The sequence below is a fragment of the Mustela nivalis genome (genome assembly GCF_964662115.1).
Source record: "Mustela nivalis genome assembly, chromosome: 4".
Lineage (NCBI taxonomy): Eukaryota > Metazoa > Chordata > Mammalia > Carnivora > Mustelidae > Mustela > Mustela nivalis.
The window spans coordinates 70422735-70448590 of NC_139023.1; the positions used below are offsets into that span (position 1 = coordinate 70422735).

The window sequence follows — 25856 nt, forward strand, 5'->3', positions numbered from 1 at the left end:
CTACATTTTGACCCATGACCTAGTCCTGCTGTTCTCAGTCCTGTTTAAAGTGTACCCTCTTTCATCACATCCATCTTACTTACTCCCAAATGCCTCCCAGCCCTGATTTCTTGCTCCTTTATGATGTTATATAACGTTTCCTATGGTAACTACTTACCTATAATCAATACCCTTCTCTTCCAAGAATTCCAAGACTCTAAAGGCCGATCTCAACTTCTTGCCCCTAAAGTCACCTCTTCTTAAACTCTCATGACAATCAGCTGTCACCATCCCTGAAGCTACTACCCATGTTCTTAAACTTAGAGTCATCTCTGAACAATTTTTGACTTTCTACCCAATCATTCATAAAGATGTACTGTCTACCGTATTAAATACATTTATGTGAGAACACTTTACGGTCTGTAAAGTACTGTACATGCATAAGGTGATGATAACATGAATTCACATTTGGAGCAGATGTTCAACGTCAACCCTCAAGCTGGCCTCAGTGGACTTCTAAGGTCTCATCTTTTACCAACTTCTTATCCTCTCTCCTTCCCCATCATCCAGTGTCTCAGGCAGGCCAACAGATCACATTCCCATATATTCGCCCTGCTTTCCCCACGTCTCTGCCTGTATACATACCACTTACTTGCCTCAATTGCTCTTTATTTCAACAGGTGTTTGCAGAGGAGAAAACCCACTGTCGTCTTCTCTTCTCTGTTTCTCCAGAGCCCATCCTACCTTTACAGTTGACTTCCTCGACATACCTCCAGCATCCCCTAGAAATGGCTGCACAGTACCTACAACCTGTTCTCACAGAGTATTTGGAAATTATTCTCTAGGGGGGTTGAGCCTCATTTTCCCTGCTCTTCAACCAAAAGAATAAATGAATGCTCACAATAAATCTTTGCACAAGGACAGAAAAGCTCCTCCTTCCACAACAAACACACTTGGCAATATTTAATTTATCAATATAGGTAAGTTAGCAGTAGATTTCACACCTGGGGATGTCTGTGGATACACATTTTACCCAGAAGGAAGCAAAAAGTGGGAGTAAAGATGACTTCCCACTGAAGGGAAGCCTAAGAGCTACATCTGCTGCGAAGGAACCTGCCAATGTCTTTTCCAACACACTCTTCTAAGAAAAGGAGGGGAAGGGAAGGGAAGAATAGGGAAAAGAAGAGAAGGGAAGGGAAGGAAAAAAAAGAAAAGGAGCAAGTTATAGCTCACATTTTAGAGCACTTTAGCAATTTACTATTTGCTTTCTAGTATGTCAATGATCTCATTCGATTTCCTCTTACAAAAAGTGTTCAAACGAAACGCTTTATGTCTTTTAAAAGTTCTGAGTGTTCTTGGTTTCTGCCTGGGAATTCTCCGGGTCTGGATTTGGTGGTTGGAAAGCAGAAAGTTAATAGGAGAGAAAAGGAAGCTGAGAAGATGCCTGCAAGGTTCCAGGGGAGTCAGAGGAATAAAAGGGGCGCACCATTCTCGCTTGGGAGAGCTCCAGCTCGGCAGGACCTTTTACCAGGATCCCCAGAGACCGCTCTTGTCAGGCTGCCCCAGCCAAGGGCACGCAGCCAGGCTCGGGGTGGCGGTGGGCGGCTGCTGCGGTGCGCCCTCCCTCGGACACGCCGGGCGCAGACGGTCAAGTGCGCCGCGAAGGCTCTCGCGCTGGGAGCGGCTCCCCAGGCGCGCCGCAAGGTTGCACGTGGGAGGGACCAGGCACGTGGGAGGGACCTGGCACGCCCCGGACAGCTCCCAGGCCCGGGTCCGCGGAGACCCGAGGAGCCGCAGCCAGGGAGCGGCCAGCTATATAAGCCACCCGGCGCGGGCAGGGCGCACGGGCGCAGCCAGCCTGCGCGTCCTGGGTCCTCCTGGCACTAGGGCGCGAAAGCGGGAGGCGCGGCCCGGCTCAGCTCTAGTGTAGCCGCTGCCCGCGCACCCCCTCCCCCGAAGTCAAGTCAGAAGCCGGTTTGCTGTCCGGGAAATTCCACCTTGTGGCGGCCCGAGTCCATCAGTCCTTGCGCCCGCTCGTCGCTCCACAATTTGAGCGAAGATGGTGGGCCCCACAACCTTGGACGTGCCCCCGACGATGACGGTCAAGATCTTCTCCGCTGGCGTGGCTGCCTGTGTGGCGGATGCCATCACGTTCCCGCTGGACACCGTCAAAGTCCGGCTCCAGGTAGCGAGTGAGATGAGTCTGGGGAGGTGTCTCAGGGCAGAGGGGGGACACCTATTCTGTACGCCCTTTTGGGAATGGCTTTGGTTTAACCACTCCGCAGGTGGGGCCGGTGGCCGCCTTGAAAGTGTGGGCTTGTCACGGAACTGGATGCGTTAGGGTGGGGAACTGGAACTTACCTGAGATTAACTGAAGAACCACAAGAAACCCCAGAAGATCGGTTGACCACGACCACTGCCAGAGCCCCCAGAGTTAGGGCGCACTATGTGTTCTAAGAGCTAAGACTGTCGGCCTTTCCCAAGTCTCCATGTCAAGTTCTTTGGCTTCCTTACTTTGGTGGGGGCATCTTCCCATCGGCCGCTTGGGGGTTCTGGAGGATTTGTACAGGGAGGGTGGGAATGTTCAAAATGGGCATTATAGCTAACCTCTCTCCATATATGTACCTAGAGAGATATAGAGATATCTAGAGGAGATGTTACTGAGAAGGGAAAGGGAACTGGGAGCAGGAAAACAGGGGGAAAAATCTTGGCTGCAGGTTTCTCCACAGAGGACAGCCTGTTGCCAGTCTTTGTTTTTTCCTCACCAGTTAGGACCTCCTCACTCAATTTTCACTTCCCTCTGACCTGTACCTTTCTCATTTCCAGATCCAAGGTGAATGCCAGACCTCCATCAGGTATAAAGGTGTCCTGGGAACAATCACCACTCTGGCAAAAACAGAAGGGCCAGTGAAACTCTATAGTGGGCTGCCTGCTGGTCTCCAGAGACAAATAAGCTTTGCTTCTCTTCGGATCGGCCTCTACGACACTGTCCAGGAGTTCTTCAGCGCGGGAAAAGAAAGTAAGCAATGAGCATCCTTGGGCGGGGCAGACAGCCAGAGACATGCCCTGGGCCCAGCTCTGTTCAAGCAAATGTTACATGCGGGGTAGTGGTCTTCATAACGAACTGGCAAGCAGACATCCAATATTAGCTTGATACTCACTGTTCGTAGAAAGAAAAGGAAATGTGCAAAATCAGTTTTTCAGATGCCGATTTATACTTATAAAAATCACCTGATCGGTCATGGAAATTTGGGGCATAATTTGGATATCCACCTGGAGAAGACAGATGGGCTGGAGAGTAAGGGGTAACTCGAGGTTCCCCAAACGGTGAAGTCTCACAACAACATCTGAGGAGCGTGTTGAAAATCCAAGTGCTGAGGACTGCCCTGTTCCCTGCTCCCTGAATCTGAACTGCTCAGGTTGGGACCAGGGGATGGATGTTTTCACAAGCTTCCTGGAAATTTTTGGCAGGCACAGATTTGAAAACCTTGGTTTGAAGGGCAGAAAACCAGACCTCATGAGGAGAGCTGAGAGGACAGGGAAAGGAGTCCCTCATTGCTCTCCAAGAATTCCTGTCAGTTTAGTCAGCATTTATTTGAGGCCACACTATGAGCTGGACTCTATTCTAAGTGCCTCAGATACATCACTGCTGGAAATATACTATTATTTGTATCCTTTAATAAGAAGGGAAACTGAGGCACGGAGAAGTTTTAGAACTTGCCCAAGGTCACATAGTTGGAAAGGGGCAGAGCACCAGTTCAAACCCAGGGAGTCTGGCAGCTAACTTGTCTCTCAACCACTTCACTGCCCTGCCCCCTGCATGTGATTCTGGGAATCATTTAATCCAACAGAGTTGTGAGATACAAAGTGTTATCCCCACAGTCAGGTAGGGAAACTGAGGATCAGAAAAGTTAAGTAACATCAAGATCACCCAGCTAGCATGTATCAGAGTCACTTTCTTATGGAGTAGACAAAAATGAATATGTTAAGGGACAACATGGGCAAAGTTCATCATTTCTGCTTCAAGTAACTTTAGGATGGATGCGAGGGCGATCGGGCTGTGACATCTGTCACCCCATTGATCCGGCTGGCTAGACGGGTGTCCCTTTCCTTCCTCACTGCTCTGTGTGTGTCCCTCCCAAAGCTGCACCCTTGATCAAAGAGGATGACCTTCCCCAATAAAGGAAGACCATTCTTGAGTCAAGGATATAGGAGTAGCTGCATTCCCCTGCTAGAAACTTCCAAACAAGCTCTCAAGGTCCATTAGTAGGAGTATGTAGTGTAGTCAAGATTCCGAGACTCCAGACACATCCAAATGAGGCACTGGTGGTGGCAGTCTGTTTTTCTTTAAAAAAAAAAAAAGTCACTTTAGGATTACATAACTTTATGGAACAAGTTATAAATATTAGTCATACAAACAAGGAATGAGTCTACTCTATACAGTTTCAAAGTAAAGTCTAGATGCTTTGAGATCAATACTGCATTGTCCTGTTTGTACGTGTAACAAGAGAGGAATCACAAAAGATGGAAAGCTGCCCATTCTGGTAGTTTCCTTCACAGTTGATTGTCCTGCCCAATTGGTGAGTACTTCGATACTAAATTAATAGGACCTATCTTAGCAGGATTCTCTGTTATGCCAATTCCATGCATTTTGTTAGCTTTATTGAGGTGCCATGTGCCCCAAACCGTGTTCGATGCATGGATTATAGATTTCTGTCTAGGCAAGACCTGTGAGCTTTGAGTAGGTTGGTAGATGGCTATGTACTATGACACATGCTCTTTAGAGCATTTAGAAGTAATGGCAGGATGTTGGGCACATGGAAGAGGAATATTTTACCGAGCCTCGGGGCATGTTTGGGCCAGATTTTCCTGAAGAACTGACGTCTGAATCGAATCTTGAAGGACCGATAAGCCTAATAAGGTAAAGTGGTGAGGAAAGACCTTCCAAGAGAGTGAAGGTCATGTACAGAGGCTCAGAGAGGAGTGGCAAGAGCACACAGGGCAGAGAGGGAGGACTTGTTGGCAAGGAGGGAGAGGCGAAGCCCAGGCAGGAAGGAGTCAGATCACAAGGAACCTTGCAGACCATGCTAAGAAGTTCAGATTTTGTCCTTACAGTGATGGGAAATCATTGAAAAATGTTAAGCAGGAAAGTGTCACAAACCATTTATATTTTTGAAAGATCACTTTGGCAGCAATATCTAGAGGATTTATAGAAAAAGGGCCAGAAGGGGGTAAGTTAGAAAGTAAGAAACAAACTGGGTTAGGCTACAACAATGGCAATAGGGAAGGAGACTAGAGATCAAAAAGATTCAGGAAGTGTAGCTGACTGAACTTGGTAGGCAGCTGGCAGTAAGGATGAGGGAAAGCCTGCGCTGGAGATGGCCTCTGAGGTCTTGGCGAAAGGTTCCATTCATGGAGGGCAGGAACATGAAAGCTGTCTTGGGGGAAGGTAAACCTTAGGGAAGGTTGACACTTGAAGATGTATAAACAAGTAACATCCAGTCAACACATGAGCTTAGGAGAAATGTCTGAGCTAGACTCCAGAGAGTTACAGGTGGAACCATCAGTAGGGTCAAACAGAGCAGAGAGATCTAGCATGGAAGGGACTGAAACATGATAGATGTGACTAACAAAAGGAACCCATGGTTTTCCTTTGCCAAAACATCGGAGGCCGAGTAGTAGAGATGGAAACTGGCTCGTAGAGGACTGAGGAGGAACTCTAAGAAGGGCCATGGGAAGTAAAGACAGAAAATATAGCCTCTATTTCAAAGGGCTTGACAGGGAAATGAGAAGGGGACTGGTGGACAGGATGAGTGTCACAAGATAAGATTATGAATGTGGCCCCAAGGGAAGGGGATTGTAATCGTCAGATCTTGCCCATTAAAAGATGGTTATCTATTGTATGCTCAGCTGCTGGACAAACATGAGGAGAAGAGAGTACAATCATATGGTTATGAAAAAACTTATGTACTTTCTACATGCAGGACAGTATGTTATATGCTATACTGATATTATTTTAACTCACGATAACTGGTATGAGATAGATATTATCTCTATTTTACAAATTAGGAAACAGACAGACTGAGAAAGTCCTTGATGAGTACATGTTCTTGAGCCATACTTTAATGGATCCAAGACTACTTATAGTTTATTAAAGAATATCTATCTTGAGTAACGTAAGCTAATTTTTAAAATTTTCAGGTCAAAAATCACTTTCTTCACTTCTTTCTTTTTATTTTTGTTTCCTTTGTAATCTGTTGTAGCCTAATACCACCGACATCCCATATGGGAGCCGTTTGTTCACTTGGGATTTTCCTAAGACCCTGAACATTACACTGACAAGAGGAAGGCTAAGCATCATTGGTGACTGGTACCTGCTCCCAGTTGGAAAATACTGGAAAAGAGAGCTAAATATAGAAGAGAACTAAGCACGGTTTAAATAGGCATTGCATTTTCTTTGTCCTTGAAAGTCTTTATTTATTTTCTAACTCTAGTCAACTTCAAAGTTTCTAGGCCTAAAGTGATTTAGCCCATACTCAGTACATGATCACAGCATGTACAAGCATTAAGGAAATAGAAAAGATATAGAGAGATACAGTAATAGTAACTACTAAAATTAAAAAAGACATAGAGTTGCCCTCTGGGTCTTTTTTCTTTTCTTTTCTTTTTTGCTTGATAAGTATCTTTTCTCTCTGGATAGCAACACCTAGTTTAGGAAGCAAGATCTCAGCTGGTCTGACGACTGGAGGGGTGGCAGTATTCATCGGGCAACCCACAGAGGTCGTGAAGGTTAGACTTCAAGCACAGAGCCATCTGCATGGTCTCAAACCTCGCTACACCGGGACTTACAATGCTTACAGAGTCATAGCGACAACAGAAGGCCTGATGGGCCTTTGGAAAGGTAATTGACTTCAAGGTGAATCTGATCATTATTAAAACACATATATCTTAGGGGGTGCCGTGGTGGCCCAGTCGGTTAAGCATCTGCCTTCGTCTCAGGTCATGATTGGAATAGAGTCCTGTCATTGGTCTCCCTCCTCAGCGAGGAGTCTGCTTGTCCCTCTCCCTCTCCCACTTCCCCTCCCCCCAACTTGTGTGCTCTCACTCTAGCTCTCTCTGAAATAAATAAATAAAAATAAATTAAAAAGAACACCTATATCCTGTCAGCACCTTACCGTATAATGAAGCTGTTACACATTTTCTTTTTTCTAGGAACTACTCTCAATCTGACAAGAAATGTCATCATTAATTGTACAGAGCTGGTTACATATGACCTAATGAAGGAAGGCCTTGTGAAAAACAAACTCCTGGCAGGTAAATTCCTCTTAGATACATAACCTGTGGGTCTACACATTTACAGTTTCATCCTGGAGATTCTCCAGGGATGTTGTAGTGAATCCTTTAATCGTAACAGTTGAAAAAACTAAGTAATTTTGAACACTACAGAACAAAAGAAAAAACAAACCAAAACCCCAAAACACTAACTTTTAGAAGTTTGCTGCAACCAATTTTTTTTCTGCAACAAAAAGAAAGTGTAACAGTATTCTTACATCAGCATCATACTCATGTAATACTAGTATATGGGACTTTGGTTAGCATCTTATTCTTTTTTTTTTTTTAAGATTTTATTTATTTATCAGAGAGAGAGAGAGGGGGAGAGAGCGAGCACAGGCAGACAGAATGGTAGGCAGAGGCAGAGGGAGAAGCAGGCTCCCTGCTGAGCAAGGAGCCCGATGTGGGACTCAATCCCAGGACACTGGGATCATGACCTGAGCCGAAGGCAGCTGCTTAACCAACTGAGCCACCCAGGCGTCCCTAGCATCTTATTCTTTATATAGCATAACATCCCACACTCTATCCAGATGAGCTGGTTAGGTAAGGAGCCCATCAGTGTTTTCATCCAAAAGTAGTGCCATTGGATAGGTTCCTAAGACAGTCTAACAGGTTCTAGAGACATTGAAATTCTCCCTGGACAATGACTTTAATTCAACCAAAGAAGTATTAGGTGCCTATGTCTCGGGCATTATGTGATACCCTAAGGGCACAGAGCAGACTCACAGGATATTTTCCTAGAACACTAACAATCCCCTGTGCCACGTACTCTTTGTCATCTTTTTTGGTAAGGGTAAGTGAAAGCTTCCTTGAGATACTTTATTCATTGATGAGACATCCACATTGGTCTTCTGATATCATCGGGTTTCCGAGGATATGATAGATAACTAAAAACTAGAAGCTTCTTCCAAAAGTGTGCTGCTGATTTGTTTCATTGATCTCTTTTAGATGACTTACCCTGCCACTGTGTGTCAGCCCTTATCGCCGGATTTTGCACAACGGCCTTGTGCTCGCCAGTGGATGTGGTAAAAACCCGATTCATTAATTCTCCACCAGGCCAGTACACAAGTGTGCCCAACTGCGCCATGACAATGTTCACCAAGGAAGGACCGCTGGCTTTTTTCAAAGGGTAGGATATGGTCTTCTCTGTCTGTAATGCTGTGTTCAGGCTATCTGTATGCTTTGGGAAGCTGTCTCTTCTAAACAGTCGACCAGCATTAGTCTATGCCGTATGTTTAGTGTTTATTTTTCCTTGCCATAACTATCACCAGTTACTCTGGGCCAGAAAGCTATGATATTAAAATGTTCTCAGCCTTGATCAGAGGCTCATTTAAATTCAGTGACCTCTCTCTTGGTCCCAGCCTATTGGGAATTGGACAGGATTTTGCGTGATCAGGACTAGAGAACTATAAAGTGAAGGGAAAGCATAATAGAGGGCTACACAAAAACAAGATGTGATTTTTGCTATTAAAATAATTTTTTAGAGCCGCCTGGGTGGCTCAGTGGGTTAAGCCTCTGCCTTCAGCTCAGGTCATGATCTCAGGGTCCTGCGACTGAGCCCCGCATTGGGCTCTCTGCTTGGCGGGGAGCCTGCTTCCCCCTCTCTTTCTGCCTCCCTCTCTGCCTACTTGTGATCTCTCTCTCTGTCAAATAAATAAATAAAATCTTAAAAAAGAGAGAATTTCTTAAGTTTTTAAAATTTTTAAAATTTTAATTCCAGTTAATTAATTCCAGTTAGAGCTGTATTAGTTTCAGGTGTCCAATATAGCGATTCCACACTTCCATACATCCCCCAACACTCACCACAAGCGCCCTCCTTAATCCACATCAGCCATTTAATCCACCCCTCTTGCCTACCTCTGCTCTGGTAGCCATCAGTTTATTCTCTATAGTTAAGAGTATGTTTCTTGATCTCTCTCTCTCTCTCTCATCGTTACCCCTTGCTTGTTTTTTAAAGGCCAAATACTCTTTTTTTTTTTTTAAGATTTTATTATTTATTTTACAGAGAGAGATCACAAGTAGGCAGAGAGGCAGGCAGAGGGGGGGGGGGAGCAGGCTCCCTGCTGAGCAGAGAGCCCGATGTGGGGCTTGATCCCAGGACCCTGAGATCATGACCTGAGCCGAAGGCAGAGGCTTTAACCCATTGAGCCACACAGGTGCTCCACCCCTTGCTTGTTTTTTAAATTCCACCTATGAGTCAAATTATATGGTATTTGTCTTCTCTGACTTATTTCATATAGTGTTTTCCTCTCAAGCTCCATCTTTCATCAATCAGTAGACATGTGGGCTGTTTCCATATCTTGGGAATTCCAGTTAGAGCTGTATTAGTTTCAGGTGTCCAATATAGCGATTCCACACCTCCATACATCCCCCAACAGATCTTGTAAATAATGCTGCTATAAACATAGGGGTATACGTATCCCTTTGATTTAGTGTTCTTGGATTCTTTGGGTAAATATCCAGTAGTGTGATTGCTGAAATTTTCACTGTTTTAATTTGATGGACTCAGATTTTTTTATTGTATTAAAGTCAAACTAGAGAAAAATCATTGCCACTGACCTAGCAAAGTCATGCAGAAAATGATGTGGTTTGAATAATTATTATGCTCACCTTGAAACCAGTATTGCATAGTAGGCCACTTTTCCTGTTAAGTAGTATTACATTGACTACTACCTTCCTGAGAAAGTACAGTATGAGCTACTGTATGGATGCACTCTGTAAGGATTAAACTGGTGATAATATAGCCATTTCTATAACCCTTTAAAATTGTAAGGCAGTGCCTCAAACTTTATGAAATAAGCATAAATGTACCATACACATTATACACAAGCTTTTCAAATCACCATAATTAGCACTAATGGTATATGAATACAAATGAGTTATATTATAAAATTAATTCAGAATGGATATCTCAGTTATTGACCATTAACCATTTAACAATACTTTCATTTTTTCAAACTTGAAACCTTTTGGGGATATATGCTGCAGCAAGGATGAACCCTGAAAACATTATGCTGAATAAAATGGGCAAGACACAGGACATATATTGTATGATTTCACTTATGTGAGGTAACTAGAGTAGTCAGATTCATACAGACAGAGGTGGAATGGTGATTACCAGAGGCTGAGGGGAGGTGGGGGGGTAGGGCATTATTATTTTTTTTTGTTTTTTAGGTTTTATTCATTTATTAGAGAGAGCATGGGAGCATGAGTGGGGCTGGGGGAGGGGCAGAGGGAGAGGGAGAATTGGGCTCCCCTACTGAGCAGGGAGCCTGACACGGGGCTTGATCCCAGGACCCTGAGATCATGACCTGAGCTGAAGACAGATGCTTAACTGACTGAGCCACCCAGGTGCCTGGGAATTATTGTTTCATAGGTACAGTTTCAGTTAGAGATGATCAGAAGGTTCTGGAGAGGGGTAGTGGTGATGGTTGCTCCCAATGTGAATGCACTTAATGCTACTGAATTATATACACTTAAAATGGTTAAAATGGTAAACTAATGAACAATGTACCACAATTAAAACACACACACACACACACACACACACACACACAAATCCAGGAGTCAGGAGAAATGTATTGAGACCTTAAGGTAACCAAAACCTTTGGGGCATGATTTTTATAGGCCAGATCTCTTTTAAAAAATCTATCCAAAACAGAGTTAACTGATGACTCTTTTTCTCTCTGAATGTCTTATTGCTGCAAACAGGCATTCAAAATCAATCATTTGGTCTGCATGGTTTGATAGCATAAAAAAAAAAAAACACACACACAAAAAACAGAAAACAAACCACCCAAACCTTCCCCCCACCCCCCAAAAAGAAGAAAAGTACCTTGATGGTCCTTGAAGTCCTTAACGGTCTAAGGCCAAGAATTGCCAAGATTGGGATAGCACTAATTTCTTCACTTTAGAAAATGGTCCACTTACTCATTGATTTTTCTTAGCTTTCTTCTCTTCCTCTTTCAACAGATTCCTACCTCCCATTCAGAAAGCAGAGCAAAAGATAGCAAGAATTTCCTTGCTCCTCAAAAAAAGAGAGTTACAGAAAATGCCCCTTCAGAAAGGACACAAGATTTGGTGTGGTGGGAAGAAAAGCCGTTTATGTATTTGGATAGATGTGATCATTCGGGGTTTCGTGGTTCTGAAGCAGTATTAGACGGCTACATAAAACATTATCTTAGGCATCGCTGGAAAGGGGAGGAATAGGTCATTTTAAACGTCTTTATTTGAGGAGAGTGGTGCAATGAGAAGCAGAAACTGTGTGATAATAGCTTTAAGAATTCCAACAAACTCAAGAGAATGATGACATGCCCTCTTCTAGATTTGTACCTTCCTTCTTGCGATTCGGATCCTGGAACGTCATCATGTTTGTGTGCTTCGAACAGCTGAAGCGAGAACTGACGAAGTCAGGGCGGACCGTGGACTGTGCCACATAACCACCTTCAGGAAAAGGCGGTAACACACCAGGGGGAACCTTTGTTGACCGGATAACTAAAATCAAAAACGAAAACAAAACACCTATTTCCCCTTATTTCACCCTAAAAAGATAAAGGAGTTCTGATAAAGAGTTTTGGACTTTTCAAAGAAAAATGGGTGTTTATTTCCTGTGACTTTTATTCTCAGTGTCTCAGGAAGGAGAAAGCAAAATTCTCAGCATGCACCTTGGCTCATGCAAGGTGCAAATAAGTGACTTCATTTGATTGGCTGTTTTGAGAGGGTGGGAGCCTTACGATTGAATATGAAGAAATTTAACGTTTTCATTATAATTCAAGTTCACAAGAAAGGAAAACGGCTGCATTTTATGTTTATAAATACTTAATGATGAACAGTTCTCAAGAAAATGCTGTTTCCTTTTATTAACCCAGTTGTCAGTTAATATATTCAGTAAAGTATTCCCAGTACCTTTGAATGTTTGCCATTCAGGGTCTATCTCTGAATGTAAAATTTGCGGTGCACTTCTAGCAAGTGAAGGTCTTTAGAATCAACAAGCATAAACTTACTTTGAATGTAATTGGCACAGATTTCTAATTTTGGGAGTCTGTGTTTTATGGCATTTATAACAACCTCTAATCTAAGACACTATAATCTTTTGGGCATATTGTTATTACAATCATGATATCTGTGTCTGAAGTGCAGAATTTTTGAGGCAGAAGGTACCTTGGGTGAGACAGAATAGTCTGGGATTCCTAGTGAGATAAAAACAAATCTTCATGGCATCTTTCCAGCCAAGCTAAATTCATCATTAGCACCTGTAGGAACCTTTTTCTTATGCCCACAAACTGAGTGCAGAAGAAATAGGGAAAGAATAAACAGATTAGAAAAGAAGTGTAAGACAAAACCCAGGCTTGTTTTGAGCCAAAACCGAAGAATGGAGGAAGGTGTCATTCTATTTGTTTTCATCAGCTGCGCATTCTGTCTACTGTTGTGTTTTTCCCCCTTGACTTATGAGGTTTCCCTGGTGCTTATTTCCCCTGCTGTTAACTGTAAAATGGTCTTGTAGCAGAGGTCTGCAGTATCCCTCACCTCTTTGATCTCACCACTCTAGCGCATGCGCGCCTCACTTCCTGTTGTCCTTTCCGCATCTGTCTAGGATCTTCCGGCCAGCAGAGCCATCCCTGTGCGCCTGCGCATGGCACGCTCGAAGAACGGGAAAGAACACACCCCCTGGGAGCCGCCCTTGCCCAGTAACTGATGGGAGTTTGTGTATAAATACTGTAGTCCCCTCGCCCTCACCCAAGGACTCAAAACCCAGTTACACAGTGTTATTTTGCTTAATACAAAACCCTTTATGGGATGACTTCAGTCCCCTCACTCCTTTACCAGTGTTTCCTGGGATCACCGCCCAAATGAATGACAAATCCTTATTCAAGGTCTGATTCTGGAGGAATCCAAACTAAGACAAACCACAACCTTGGAGTAGCATGTTTCTGTCAAATACAGAAGAAAACATAAAAGTTCGTTTCTTCGCAGTCAGGAAGTAGGCTGTAGTGACAAGATACTGTCCCTTGATCAAACTATAGTCAGGCTTCTCTGAGCTGCCCTTTTCTACTAAATACTCCATAGGCATGTCTTTAAGAGCCCAATTTAACAAGAATCGGACTGGATAGGTTTAGCCAGAGTCCCTCACCCTTCATAAATACCACCCTTGACAACTGATCAAAAATTCCTCTTCTACCCTTGATATTGGATCAATTCTCTTGGATTTTCTATGTACACATTTAGATCATTTATGACTAACTTTTCTTTCATTCCATCCACTAGTTTTATGGCACTAGGCAGAACTCTAGCACAATTTTGATTAGATGTGCTGTGACAATTTAGATTATTCATCAAATGTTCACTCTTTAGCCCTTCCTAATAGAATACATGTTCCTGTTCCATGGATGTTGGACTTGACCATGTGATTCGCTATACAACCAAGGGAATGTGAGTGGACATGATGTGAGCAAAGGCTTGAAATACCTGTGAGCCATTGGACTTCTTGTGTTTCTGCTGCACCATTAAAGAGCATACCTCAGGTAGCCCACTGGTCCCAGATGAGTAGATCACATCGAGATGACAGAAGCCAAAAACATGATCTGTGTTTAAGTTTTGCTAACCAGGTTAGCAAACCAAGTTAGCCTACCCATGTGTGAGGAGGGAATGTTTGTTTTTTTGTAGCCACTGAGATTTTTGTGTGATTGGTTGTTATGTGTTGTTATTGTGGCAAAAACAGATACAAGTGGTAACATCCTTTCTTAATTCTGATCCTGATGTTTTACCATTAAATATATTGGTTAGTGTTTATTTTATAGATATAATTCATAAAATTATCTCTTATTTGTTAAGTTTTTAACATGAATGGATGTTGAATTTTTACCAAATGCTTTTTCTGCAACTTTTAAGATTATGTGGTTTTCAAATGTTAATGTGGTAAGTTTCATTAATTTTATTTTGGGAATTAACCTGAGCTGCAATTGATCACACATTAAAACAACGTATCTATATGTAGCTCATTATTATTTAATATATTTATTTCTGGACTTCAGTAGGTTTCTATTTTATTTAGCATTACAACATCTAAAATGACACTGGCATATAATTCTTCTTTTTCATTGTTCTTGTTGGATTTGAGTCACCAACACTATGAAGTTTCATTGTGTCTACCCTTCGTTATGTAGAAGAGATTGTGAAACTGTCATTATTTTATTCTTAAATCTGTTAACAACACTGTGTAACTGTGGGTGTTTTTTGTTTAATTAACATATAATGTATTATTTGTGTCAGGGGTACAGGTAAACTGTAGGTTTTTTAATGGGAAGATTTTTAACTCCTGAATCCACTAATAGTGCTAGGACTTTCTGCTTCCCTATTTCTTCTTATACAGTTTTGTTTTGATAAGTATATTTTTCTAGAAATGTTTATATTTCATCTAAAGTTTCAAATTTTTGAGGTGATCCTTAATATATTTTCAGGTTTGCAGGATCCATAGTGATGTTTCATATTTAATTCTTGATATCATTATTTGCTTTTCCTTATCTCACCATGGTTTATCAGTATTACTAGTCTTTTCAAGCAACAGCTTTTTACTTTTGTTGATTCTATGGTATATATTTCTACTCCACACACCTGAGCTTTTGCCTTTAGTATTCCTTCTTCATTTTCTTTAGGTTTATTTTGTTCTTTGCCAAACTCCTTGAGATGATTACTTTGTCTTTAATTTTCAGCCATTCTTTTTTCAATATATACATTTAAAGCTATTATTAATACTAACTTTAATAAGTACTGCTTTTGCTGTATCCAACCAGGGACATATGTGGTATGTTTGTTTAGCTTAAAATAAGATAGACACACACACACACACACACACACACACAGAAGAATGCTCTGCAGCTGTACATAAATAGAATAAGGAAGCTATGTATTAATATAAAAATATATCTAAGATACACTGCAAGATTAAGTAAAACGTACTACAGTGCAGTATGAATTATTCCCATCCTTTCTAAGAATGGGAGATGGGAGTGGTAGCTTCTTTTCTGGTCTTATAACCAACTGTTGTTATCCAATAACATCTTAAATAGGTAGTTAGTGGATGAGTTAAAGTCATAAAAATAAAAATTTTCTGTATATTCTGCTAAATCTATAGGAACATGATTCAAGGATTAAATAAGAAAGGCACTATTTCATGGAAATAAGTGACTTAAATTAGGGATGGGGAGGAGGGAAGAGACGGAAGGATTACAGAAAGGCTTATAACAATTGTGACACTTTTGTTTTAATTTGTTCACAACATTCCGAACAAAATAACATCACATTTCAACTATTGCTTTTACATAAGAAGTTAATTGTTTTATCCAAAGTAGACAAAAATCTATTTCTTTAAGTTGCCAGCCAGCACTTTTCCCCTCAGGGAAAGCTGTTGCTCATTTTTTAAATACATTAACAGAAACACAGAACTGCCCTATAATTGGAAGAAAAAAAAAAAGAATTCCCCTATAATAGTTGGGTCTTAGCTGAAGTACATTTAATTTTTTTCTTGTCAAAAGCTGAAGCCAGAAAACAAAACAAAACAAAACAAGCTCAGTCATGATTTCTCTCAGATGTTTAAAGTCCATTAATCTTCGTTAACAATCTGCCTGTGTGGAGAGGTTCCTAAATGTGAAAATGGAAAGTAAGCCTCCCCAGACTTATTCATAGAGAAGTTGAGTGGACCATTTATCCTGAGAAAATAGCTGCTGGCCCCCAAACATTACTTCAAGGAAGATAATAACCATTATTGCTCTCCAAGCCAAACCTCTTCTCTTCTGTGCCATGATAGTGTGTAATACTTCCTGCTCTGGCAATGAGTATTCCACTTTTCACTCATGTAATGCTGCTCCTTTGAGCAATCTTTGACCAAGTTCAATTTCACTGAATGCTAAGGGGAGAAACAGTAATATAAACAATTATTAATACTGGAATAAAAATGAAGACTACACATAAATTTCAGATAGAAAAATACATACAAATCCAAACAGTTGTTAAGAGAGGAAAAAAAAATACAGGATGGGCGTTTTCAAGAAAAAGATTTTGTTTTCTAACTGGTGCCAGTAAAACACTGATTTTATATCTAACTCTACCACCATAAGTATATACAAAGAGAGGCGGGTCTAGGTTCACTGATATACTGATATCCCCTGATTTCTCCTATTTCCTTAAAGATTGTCTTCCAGAACATATTTGAACTACAACCAGTGTAACTGTGTTTACACTATTCTTGTCACTGGCACACTCTCTTCGATCTGGCACATACAAAAATTCATTTCCACATTGATTCACTTTTCTGATGCTAAAGCAAACATAATTTTCTTGCTACTTCAATTCTATCACTACTTTGGTATTTCATTCATTATTATAGAAACAGGTAAGACTCTAAATATGGATTTTAAGACTACATAAAATTCTAACATACATAGATCGAAAGCAAGGAAAAGTAGGAAGGTAGACACAATTATGTTTTTTCTTTTCATGTATGTCACTATATTACATTCTAATTTACAAGTGGCGACACTTAGCTTGGCTTCCAGACTATCAAACGTTACAATTTATTGGTAGCTTTTAGTCCAATTCACTACAGAATTTCTGATATGGTTACTGATTATTTTAAGCAAAAACAGGACAATATCTATATTGTACAAACAGAGATGACTTAAAGAACATATTATTGGCCAAATTTTCTGATGACATTCTTTTTAGAACATTCAAGTTACTTTCCTCCCTAAAAGGGGAAAAACTTGCTTAAAAAGTTTCCCCTTCCACAGTTGGATCATTCTTTATTAAGCATATTGACAAAGGTTTAAATCAGTTCAAGACCTCAGCTATTGAAAGATCAAAATATTAAGGTAAGTATTTTCAGCTTGGAAATTAAACTAACAGAATTGCTTTCCATTTAAGAGTAAACATTTAAAACTTTAATGGTTAGCACCTGACCTTTACCAGGATTTTCCTACATCTCCTAGAACTCTAGAGCTGGATAATAAAGCACCGAAAACATAAAAATAACAAAATAAAAGATAATCCCAAGGTTGAGAAGTCTCCTACAAGAAGCCTATGTTTAAATCCCTGTGATACTGAGATGCTAGACCACCATGACTATAATAAAATGAATCCAATTTTTAAAAGTTTTATCCTGTTGAGAAAATAATAGTTTTAACGCTGTGCTCTCAATGTATGTGCCATACAAAACTGCATCTGTTATTTTCCGCTTGGGTATTTTTCATCGCTTTTCTCTCTGGCAAGTTTACAGAGAGAGGACTGTCAACAGACAGGAACAAATACTGCAAGTCTCAGGTCTTGCTATACCACAGGCGTCAGTCCTGAAACACTTGATATTCACATTAAAAGATCCACCAACTCTCATCATGTTTAAATGATGTCTCTAACAGGTTGCTTTCTGTAGGATTTGAGAACTTAGTAATCAGACAAACCTATCTTTAAACTTTTAGTTTTGCTAGGAGTACAGATTTCTAAAACACACAAGGAAGAAATTATTCCCGTTAGAATTTCCTCACTATATAATCCTTGACAGCACTTGACGTCCTCCTGAGATTTGAGGAGAATAAAGCTATACGAAATGCACAGTCATCATCCTCAGGCTACTTTAGAATCCCACAGACCATCAACTCAAAGAACACCCATGCGTACGCCATTATCCAGAAACACTATGGAGGCAAAGCAAAAAGAAGGAACAGTTAACAGTGAGTAAAATAAACCAACCATGTTTCACGGATATTTTTAAGAAGCTTTAGGTTTTCCTTTTGTTTCGGTTCAAAGACAGCTTTATGGAAAGTAAGCCACTGTCCTTTGAATACAGTCAAGATTTTCTTAGCAAATATATCTCTTTTCATAAACACTCAGAGCCAGAGAAGCCTCATAAAAGACCCTATAGTTCTTTCCTATAACAGACTGAAAAGCAAATACTGAAGATGAGAAAATGCCTTTAAGCTTTAAAATACCACTGTGATATTTTCAAGTATGGTATTTAAAAACAAAAAAGCTAGTCACCAATACTATCATTCTCTCATTAGCAATTATGCTAATGAGAGAAACCAAAAAGAGGCCCAGTTTCTTTATCTTGTCTATCATAGCTCTGCTTTCTGCTACTAATCAAGCAACATTAGGAATGTGATGGAGATGCAAAGAAAGAAAGAAAGCCTGGAAGAGCTACTCTTCCTGTTAATTAACCTAGGGAGAAAACAAGACAAAGGAAATAAAAAACAATCGTTTCCAAACTAAGACACGAAAAATCTGAAAAGAGCTCTGAAAAGAGATGGACTTGATAGTTAACAATACATAAAAATGAACACTGGTTTTTACACATTTTAATCAACCAATTTAATACAAATACCTGATTTATACTTTTACACTAAATGGGCTAAGTCCCAAGTTCCAAACTGTAGTTTGCAGGCCTCTACAGTAGGGATCTTTGGAAGGATAAGGTACCTTTGGAGGACAGTGTATAAATGACTGTAAACATACACTGATTGTCCACTAGCTTTCTTAAATAGAATTTCTGAAATATTTTAGTAGGAAATTATATATAACGAGTGTAATTGATCAGATAATTTCTATTACAACATATAAATTCTGTTGTGTGTGCAAAATGTGGTAGAAATAGAAGGTAATATGGAGGAATCATATCTTTAAAGTTAGTGATACATTACAATCCAGTAAGAGTCCTTTAATCTTTTCATGAAACTTCTCTCTATACATGTTGAAATACATAATGCTTTCTGGCTTTTCTTCAAACCAAAACTTGTCAAATTCATAGACAAGGTAACCTGCAGTGAAAAACAAAATATAAATATAATGCTCAGTAAAGGAAATCACAAACAAAGCATATTATTTTAATGTGCAGAACCAGGGGCACCTGGGTGGCTCAGTGGGTTTTAAAGCCTCTGCCTTCAGCTCAGGTCATAATCTCAGGGTCCTGGGATTGAGCCCTGCATTGGGCTCTCTGCACAGCGGGGAGCCTGCTTCCCCCTCCCCCTTGCCTGCCTCTCTGCCTACTTGTGATCTCTCTCTGTCAAATAAATGAATAAAATCTTTAAAAAAAAAAAGTGCAGAACCCTCCTTTAAATTCCACATGAAGATATAATAATCAGACCCTATGACCCAGCAATTGCACGACTAGTTATTTATCCAAAGGATACAAAAATAGTGATCCGAAGAGGCATCTGCACCTGATGTTTATAGCAGCGATGTCCACAATAGCCAAACTATGGAAAGAGTCCAGATGTCTACTGACCCACTGACATATGAATGAATAAAGAAGAGATGGTGTGTGTGTGTGTGTGTGTGTAATGGACTATTACATAGCCTTCAAAAAGAATGAAACCTTTCCATTTGCAACAACACAGATGGAACTAGAGGGTAGTATGCTAAGGGAAATAAGTCAGAGAAAGACAAATACTATATGATTTCACTCAAATGGGGAATTCGAGAAACAAGACAGATGAACATAAGGGAAGGGAATGAAAAATGAAGTAAGATGAAAACAGAGAGGGAGGCAAACCATAAGAGACTCTTAACTATGGGAAACAAAATGAGGGCTGCTGGAAGGGATGGGGGTGGGAGGATCAGATAATTGGGTGTGGGCATTAAGGAGGGCACTTGATGTAATGAATACTGGGTGTTAGAAGCAACTGATGAATCACTAAATTTTACCCCTGAAACCAATTTTACACTGTATGTTATCTAAACTGGATTTAAATAAAAAATTTTTTAAAAGATATAATAATCAGAAATCATATTAATAAACTACTAGAGGGATGCCTGTGTGGCTCAGTTGGTGAAGCACATGCCGTTGGCTCAGGTTATGATCCCAGGGTCCTGGGATTGAGTCCCTATCAGCCTCTCTGCTCAGCGGGGAGTCTGTTTTCCACTCTGCCTTCTGCTCCTCCTGCTTGTACTCTCTCTTTAACAAATAAATAAAATCTTAAAAAAAAAAAACTACTAGAAACCTGGAAAAACCATTTTAAAAAAAGGAATATTTTGGTATGTTCAAAATAAGCTGGAATTTCAATAAAATATTTAGTATATCTACCGTTTGTCTCAAATGTCAATAAAATCCCTCAAATGTAGAGATACAGTACTATCAAAAAAATACCTTGGAGATAGGAAAAAGTTATCTCCAGAGATCCCTGAAACACAAATATGAAAGTAATGAGAAAACATTAGAAAGCATAAAGTACATGAAAACATTAGATAAGCATAAAGTATAATGAAGTCTACTTCATTATAAATCTAAGAATTATTTCTGCTTTCCTCAATAAACTAGTCAACACCTTCATTTTTTAAAAAAAGAACATATGGGGGCACTTGGGTGGCTCAATTGTTTAAGCATCTGACTCTTAATTTGGACTCAGGTCATGATCTCAGGGCGGTGAGATCTAGCCCCACATCCGGCTCTGTGCTCAGCATGGAGTCTGCCTGTCCCTTGGATCCATCTGCACCACCCCTCCAACCCCGACCAGCTTGTGTACGCTCTCTCTCTCAAATAAATAAAGTGTTAAAAATATATATATGCACTCTAAATAGTAGGCTTAACATTTTTGTTTTGCAATATCTTCATAAAAGTAGCCAAATAAACCATCAAAGTGTTAATGGTACTTAATAAATATGCATAGATATATTTACAATGAAAAAGCATGAATTTAAAACCATTCCTAAACTGTACTTGGATTCAACCAAATATATTTAATATTATTTAACAAGTGTTATCATAGTGCTCGCCATGTACTCATGTGCAGATGTACTCTCATGGCAATCCTATGACGCAGTACTACCTTATCCCCATTTTACGGAAGAGGAAATGGAGTGTGCAGAGAGCTTTTACTTTTATTTTTCCCAAGTAATTTCTATGCTCAGTGTGGGACTAGAACTCACGACCCTTAGATCAAGAGTTGCATGCTCTACTGACTGAGCTAGCCAGGTGCCCACAGACCTTAAGTAACTTGTCCAAATCACATAGTTTACAAGTGGTCTCTATTATGTTCTAAGTTAGACTTTGTTTCCACCAGAATCTCATTTCCTCTTCTCAAAGGACTTTTAAGAAGGGATAGAAGTGATTTCTTTTTTTTTTTTAATTGGACAGGAGAGGGAAAGAGCACAAGCAGGGGAAGCAGCAGGCAGAGAGAGAAGCAGACTCGCCACTGAGCAAGAAGCCCGATAGGGGACTCAATCCCAGAACTATGAGATCTGAGCCAAAGGCAGATGCTTAACCCACTGAGCCACCCAGGTGCCCCAGAAGTGACCTATTTCAGATAAACGGAGCAGGGAAAGACAGTGACTGCATAAAAGTGTGGCAAGACTATCATAATCACTTAATATGAAAACAAAGTAAATTCTGCTTTAGAACATCAGTCATAAATAAAGCAAACATTAACAGTTAAGAACCATGACATTTCAAAACTGAAATATCTAAGAAGACCAATTTAAGAAAGTATTTCAGATTAATCTCTTGATAAATAAAATAGATTTTGTTAACTAGGATATGTTAGAAAAGTGAAGAATAAGGCCTTGTTGGGCAGACGGATGCTACTTCCTTCTCATTCCTAAAAGATAAACTGAGAATGGTAATCTTGTAATTATTTTTAAGTATACTTTTAATCTTTATTTCATTCCAAATTTAGCTTGTGTTTACAGCGGAACAATAGTACATCTACAGAAATTACATATTTGTGTATAAATTGAATCTGTGCTCTCCCCTACCCCTACTCTCATCACTTAATAGGTATGTACAATAAAAAATTTAGAGATTAATAATCTGGGTAGTATGAAAAATAAGACATTTATCTAAACTTTATGGTATTTTTGTTTTAGTATTTTTGGCTATTAAGTTTTAGCTATTTACTATACATATAAATCCTTTAGATTGCTTTTTTTTTTTTTAAATGTGGGTTTTACACTGGGCATGGACCCTAATGCAGGGCTTAAACGCATGACCATGAGATCAAGACCTGAGCTTAACCAATTTAGCCACCCAGGCATCCCAAAACTGCTTTTCATTACTGTCCTCGGCAAATGATTACTTAGATCTGGAACAAACTGCTCAAGTATAAAGTACTAGAAATTTCTTGCTTCAGAGCTGGGTTATTGGTCTATAATGTAAATTGGTCTCAGAGAAAGACCTGCCTAAGGTCCTGACACTGTAATGGCTAAGTTGATGAAACATCAAGAAACTGCAGGAGATGACACCAAAATTATAGGAAGCGAGCTAGCAGGGCCTTACATGACATAGACTCTGAAATCCTTGCGGGAAAGGATGGAAAAGAGTTGTTTCCACAAAGCACATCTATTTTCCTCTTGACTCTAGGAGTCCATGGAAATCCCACACAAAATTTCTAAATTCCCTGTGTGCTTTTACTGTCTCTAACCAAAGCCACAGGGGCTCCGGATATTTTCCAACAGGGGTTAAAAATAAGGGAACCAGGGGTGCCTGGGTGGCTCAGTTGGTTAAGCAGGTCGTGGACCTGGAGTCCTGGGATCGAGCCCCACATCAGGCTCCCTGCTCCGCAGTAAGCCTGCTTCTCCTCCTCCTTCTGCTGCTCCCTCTGCTTGTGCTCTCTTGCTTGCTCTCTCTCTCTCAAGTAAATAAATAAAATCTTAAAAAAAAAAAAAAAGAAAGAAAAGGGAACCACAGGAATAGGGATTGACTGTAAACTGGCCTGAGGGGCCTTGTGGGGTGACAAAAATGTTCTAAAATTGGATTATGATGTTAGTTGTGTAACTCAGCAAATTGACCCAAACTCGGCGAATCGTATACTTAAAACGGGTGAATTACTGGAGCGGTATCTGGAGGTGCGTGCTGCATGAAGGGAGTGTTTTGGTCTTGAAAATGAAAGCTTTAAAACTGCTAAGTCTTTGGCCTCATTTCTGCTCTCTTTGCAGTGTCTCGAACAGCAGCTGGCACCAAGTGCGTGAATGCCTGAATGCGAGGTATGGAATTCTGTAGTCTGACAGGGATACTCCGAAAGAGAAGGAAAGAAGAATAATGCAGAAATGGATAACCGAAGGAACAAAGTCTCTGGTAAGACTTCCCAGAGAAGGTCATGTCTAAACCGAGATTTCCAAGATGCGCAGGGGTCACCTGGACAGAATGGAAGAAGCAGAAAGGGTGTTACAGGCCAAGCGAGAGGTCGAGAGTCAAAAGAGTGTAATACATTTGCACAACTAAAAGGCCAGGTGCCCACATTGCAGACAGGGGGGCGTTGGTGTCTGGCAAGAGAATGAATCTGGAGAGGTTACCAAGGTATGGATTATGAAGGGCCTTGTAGTGGAACCTTTTCAACAATTGTAGGCAGTGGAGCAAAATGATTTGATTTTCATTTGAAGTCATTCTATCTGCAATGTGGAGAAGAACTGGAAGAAGGTCATCACAGAGAGACGACTCAAAAAGCTGTCACAGTGACCCACTAACAAAAGGCCTCGTGCTGAGCAGTTACAGCGGGGATGGGAAAAAGTAAAGAAGGGCAAGAGATACTCAGCACCTGACAAACCTGGGACAAGGGATTAAGTGAAGGCAGAGGAGGCTGTGGGAAGGAGAGACTTGAATGATGCCTTCAACGTGCAGATGAAGAAGTTATGATTCAGCCGTTTACAACCAATTAGTTTCCTACATTCTGCCAACATGCAAATGGCATTCTAAAGACACAAAGAGATCAAGAAAAGTAGAATGTGAAACTATGCTAGGTTTAAAGTCTTTGCTTCTGAGCAATAGCTTCACAGATCAATTTATTTAATTAAACCTTTAGTGTGCAAATCACAAGAAAACTTAATGGAACAGTAATAATAATGACTGCATTAGGAACCAGTTAGTAAGTACCCCCAACCTAACACAAGAAAGCCTGGCCTTGAAGTGGGGGTTGGGAGAGAATGTTCCTTTAAATTTGATTTCCTTATAAGACTAACAAAATAATCTGCAAATGGATTGTTCTTGACTCAACAGTATTCGCTAACAAGTTTACAAGAGGAAAAATTCGTTTTATAGTTGACTGGAAAATGGATGTCTACAGGAAAACTGCATAAATCCTAAATTAACATATATGTGAAAAAATGACCTTTCTGAATTTTTTTATTCAGCAAATACAGAAACTGAGGATAAAATATTCTTGGGGACTCATCTTCCATTATTTCCTTCTTTTCTTTTTTCTTAAAGTTGATTTATTTATTTGAGAGAGAGCAAGAACATGAGCAGGGAGGAACAGAGGGAGATGGGGGAGAGAATCTTAAGCAGACTCCCCACCCAGCATGGACGCGACGTGGGGCTCAGTCTCACGACCCTGATATCATGACCCGAGCTACAATGAAGGGTCAGACGCTTAACCGACTGAGCCCCCAAGGCGCCCCCCCTTATTTCCCTAAGAACTTAATAAAATAAAATGTCAAGCGTAAATTACATATTTAGTAGAAATATGTCTAGAAATATCTAGTTTTGACTCATTTTAATACGCACAATAAAACTGATGAAAGTGTTCCATCGTCGGTATACCAGGAACAAAGTTGTAGAGATGAAACTTTAAAGCTTCACTCTTCAGCAAGCTATAAGCCATCTCGGTAAGGTTGATTCCAACTATTGCGTAAGAGTACCTATGTTAGAGACATTACCAGTTACACCAGCTAGCCAAATAGCTCATGATATAAATTTAAAATTATGCAAGAAATTAGTGAAAAATTACTTTGATGCATTTCTAATACAGTATTGATTTTATGAATAGATAAAAGATTTTTATTTTTTTAGAGGCCTTTGGTTTTTTGGATATAATCTAAGAAGTAATAATGAAACTTTGGTCATACAAATACCAAAAACCTTTTAAAGCCTTAAAAAAAATTAAAAAGACTCTGAAAAACAATCTGAGGGTTTTGAAGGGGTGGGGGTGGGAGGTTGGGGGAACCAAGTGGTGGGTATTGGAGAGGGCACGGATTGCATAGAGCACTGGGTGTGGTGCAAAAACAATGAGTACTGTTACACTGAAAATAAATTTAAAAAAAAAAATTAAAAAGAGTACACTCTCATTGGTTTCTAAAACACACTGGGTAATCTGACATTTTCTCCTCCATTATCAGGGTATTTATTTTTATGATGTAATATTGTTATGTTTTTTCAAAGGCAGGTATCACTGGAATATAATAACAAAATAATTATGATAAAGCTGATAATCGAACCTCAACTACATTTCACTTTACAATTTTCAAAGCTATTTCTCATTTTCCTATATCTACGTCAAAGCTATTTCCCATTTCTATTTTCAAATCTATTCCTCAAGAAACTTTCAGAAAGTTCCTTACCTCCATTTTCTAACAATCTGTATCTTGTGACAAAAATATATTGAAATAATACAAAATTTGTATACGATCACATTTCACCTTAAAAATAATGGATCATGTACCATCTTTATGAAGTTCTTATTAATAAAAATAATCTCACTTTTAAAAAATACCATGAAATACTTTCAAATTCAGATAATCTAATCAGTATTTTAAAATTCAAGAATTTACAATTTCTTTGAGGTATCCAGCTT

The 25856-nt window shown here is 40.0% G+C and overlaps 2 protein-coding genes across 4 annotated transcripts in view; one reads left to right on the top strand and one right to left on the bottom strand.

Moving 5' to 3' along the window:
• The first annotated feature begins 1691 nt into the window (after positions 1–1691).
• Positions 1692–17542, top strand: UCP1 (uncoupling protein 1). 2 transcript variants are annotated; one of them, XR_014311101.1, is made up of 7 exons: positions 1692–2164; positions 2806–2998; positions 6680–6880; positions 7192–7293; positions 8260–8440; positions 11636–13896; positions 13931–17542. XR_014311101.1 is itself a non-coding variant. In XM_082728473.1 (6 exons), exons 1-6 carry the CDS (start codon positions 2039–2041, stop codon positions 11748–11750), a joined length of 918 nt encoding a protein of 305 aa, XP_082584599.1. In that variant the 5' UTR covers positions 1692–2038; the 3' UTR covers positions 11751–17542. The 2 variants fall into 2 exon arrangements, 1 of the variants encoding a protein (XP_082584599.1); XM_082728473.1 differs by having other exon boundaries at positions 11636–17542.
• ELMOD2 (ELMO domain containing 2) overlaps positions 15552–25856 on the bottom strand; it is a 29411-nt gene continuing 19106 nt past the window's right edge. For both annotated transcript variants that reach the window (XM_082728474.1, XM_082728475.1), the window contains 2 exons: positions 24791–24924; positions 15552–19115 (listed from right to left, as the gene is read on the bottom strand). In XM_082728474.1, coding sequence (XP_082584600.1) covers positions 18970–19115; positions 24791–24924 — 280 coding nt within the window. In that variant the 3' untranslated portion in view covers positions 15552–18969. The remainder of the gene's footprint in view (positions 19116–24790; positions 24925–25856) is intronic.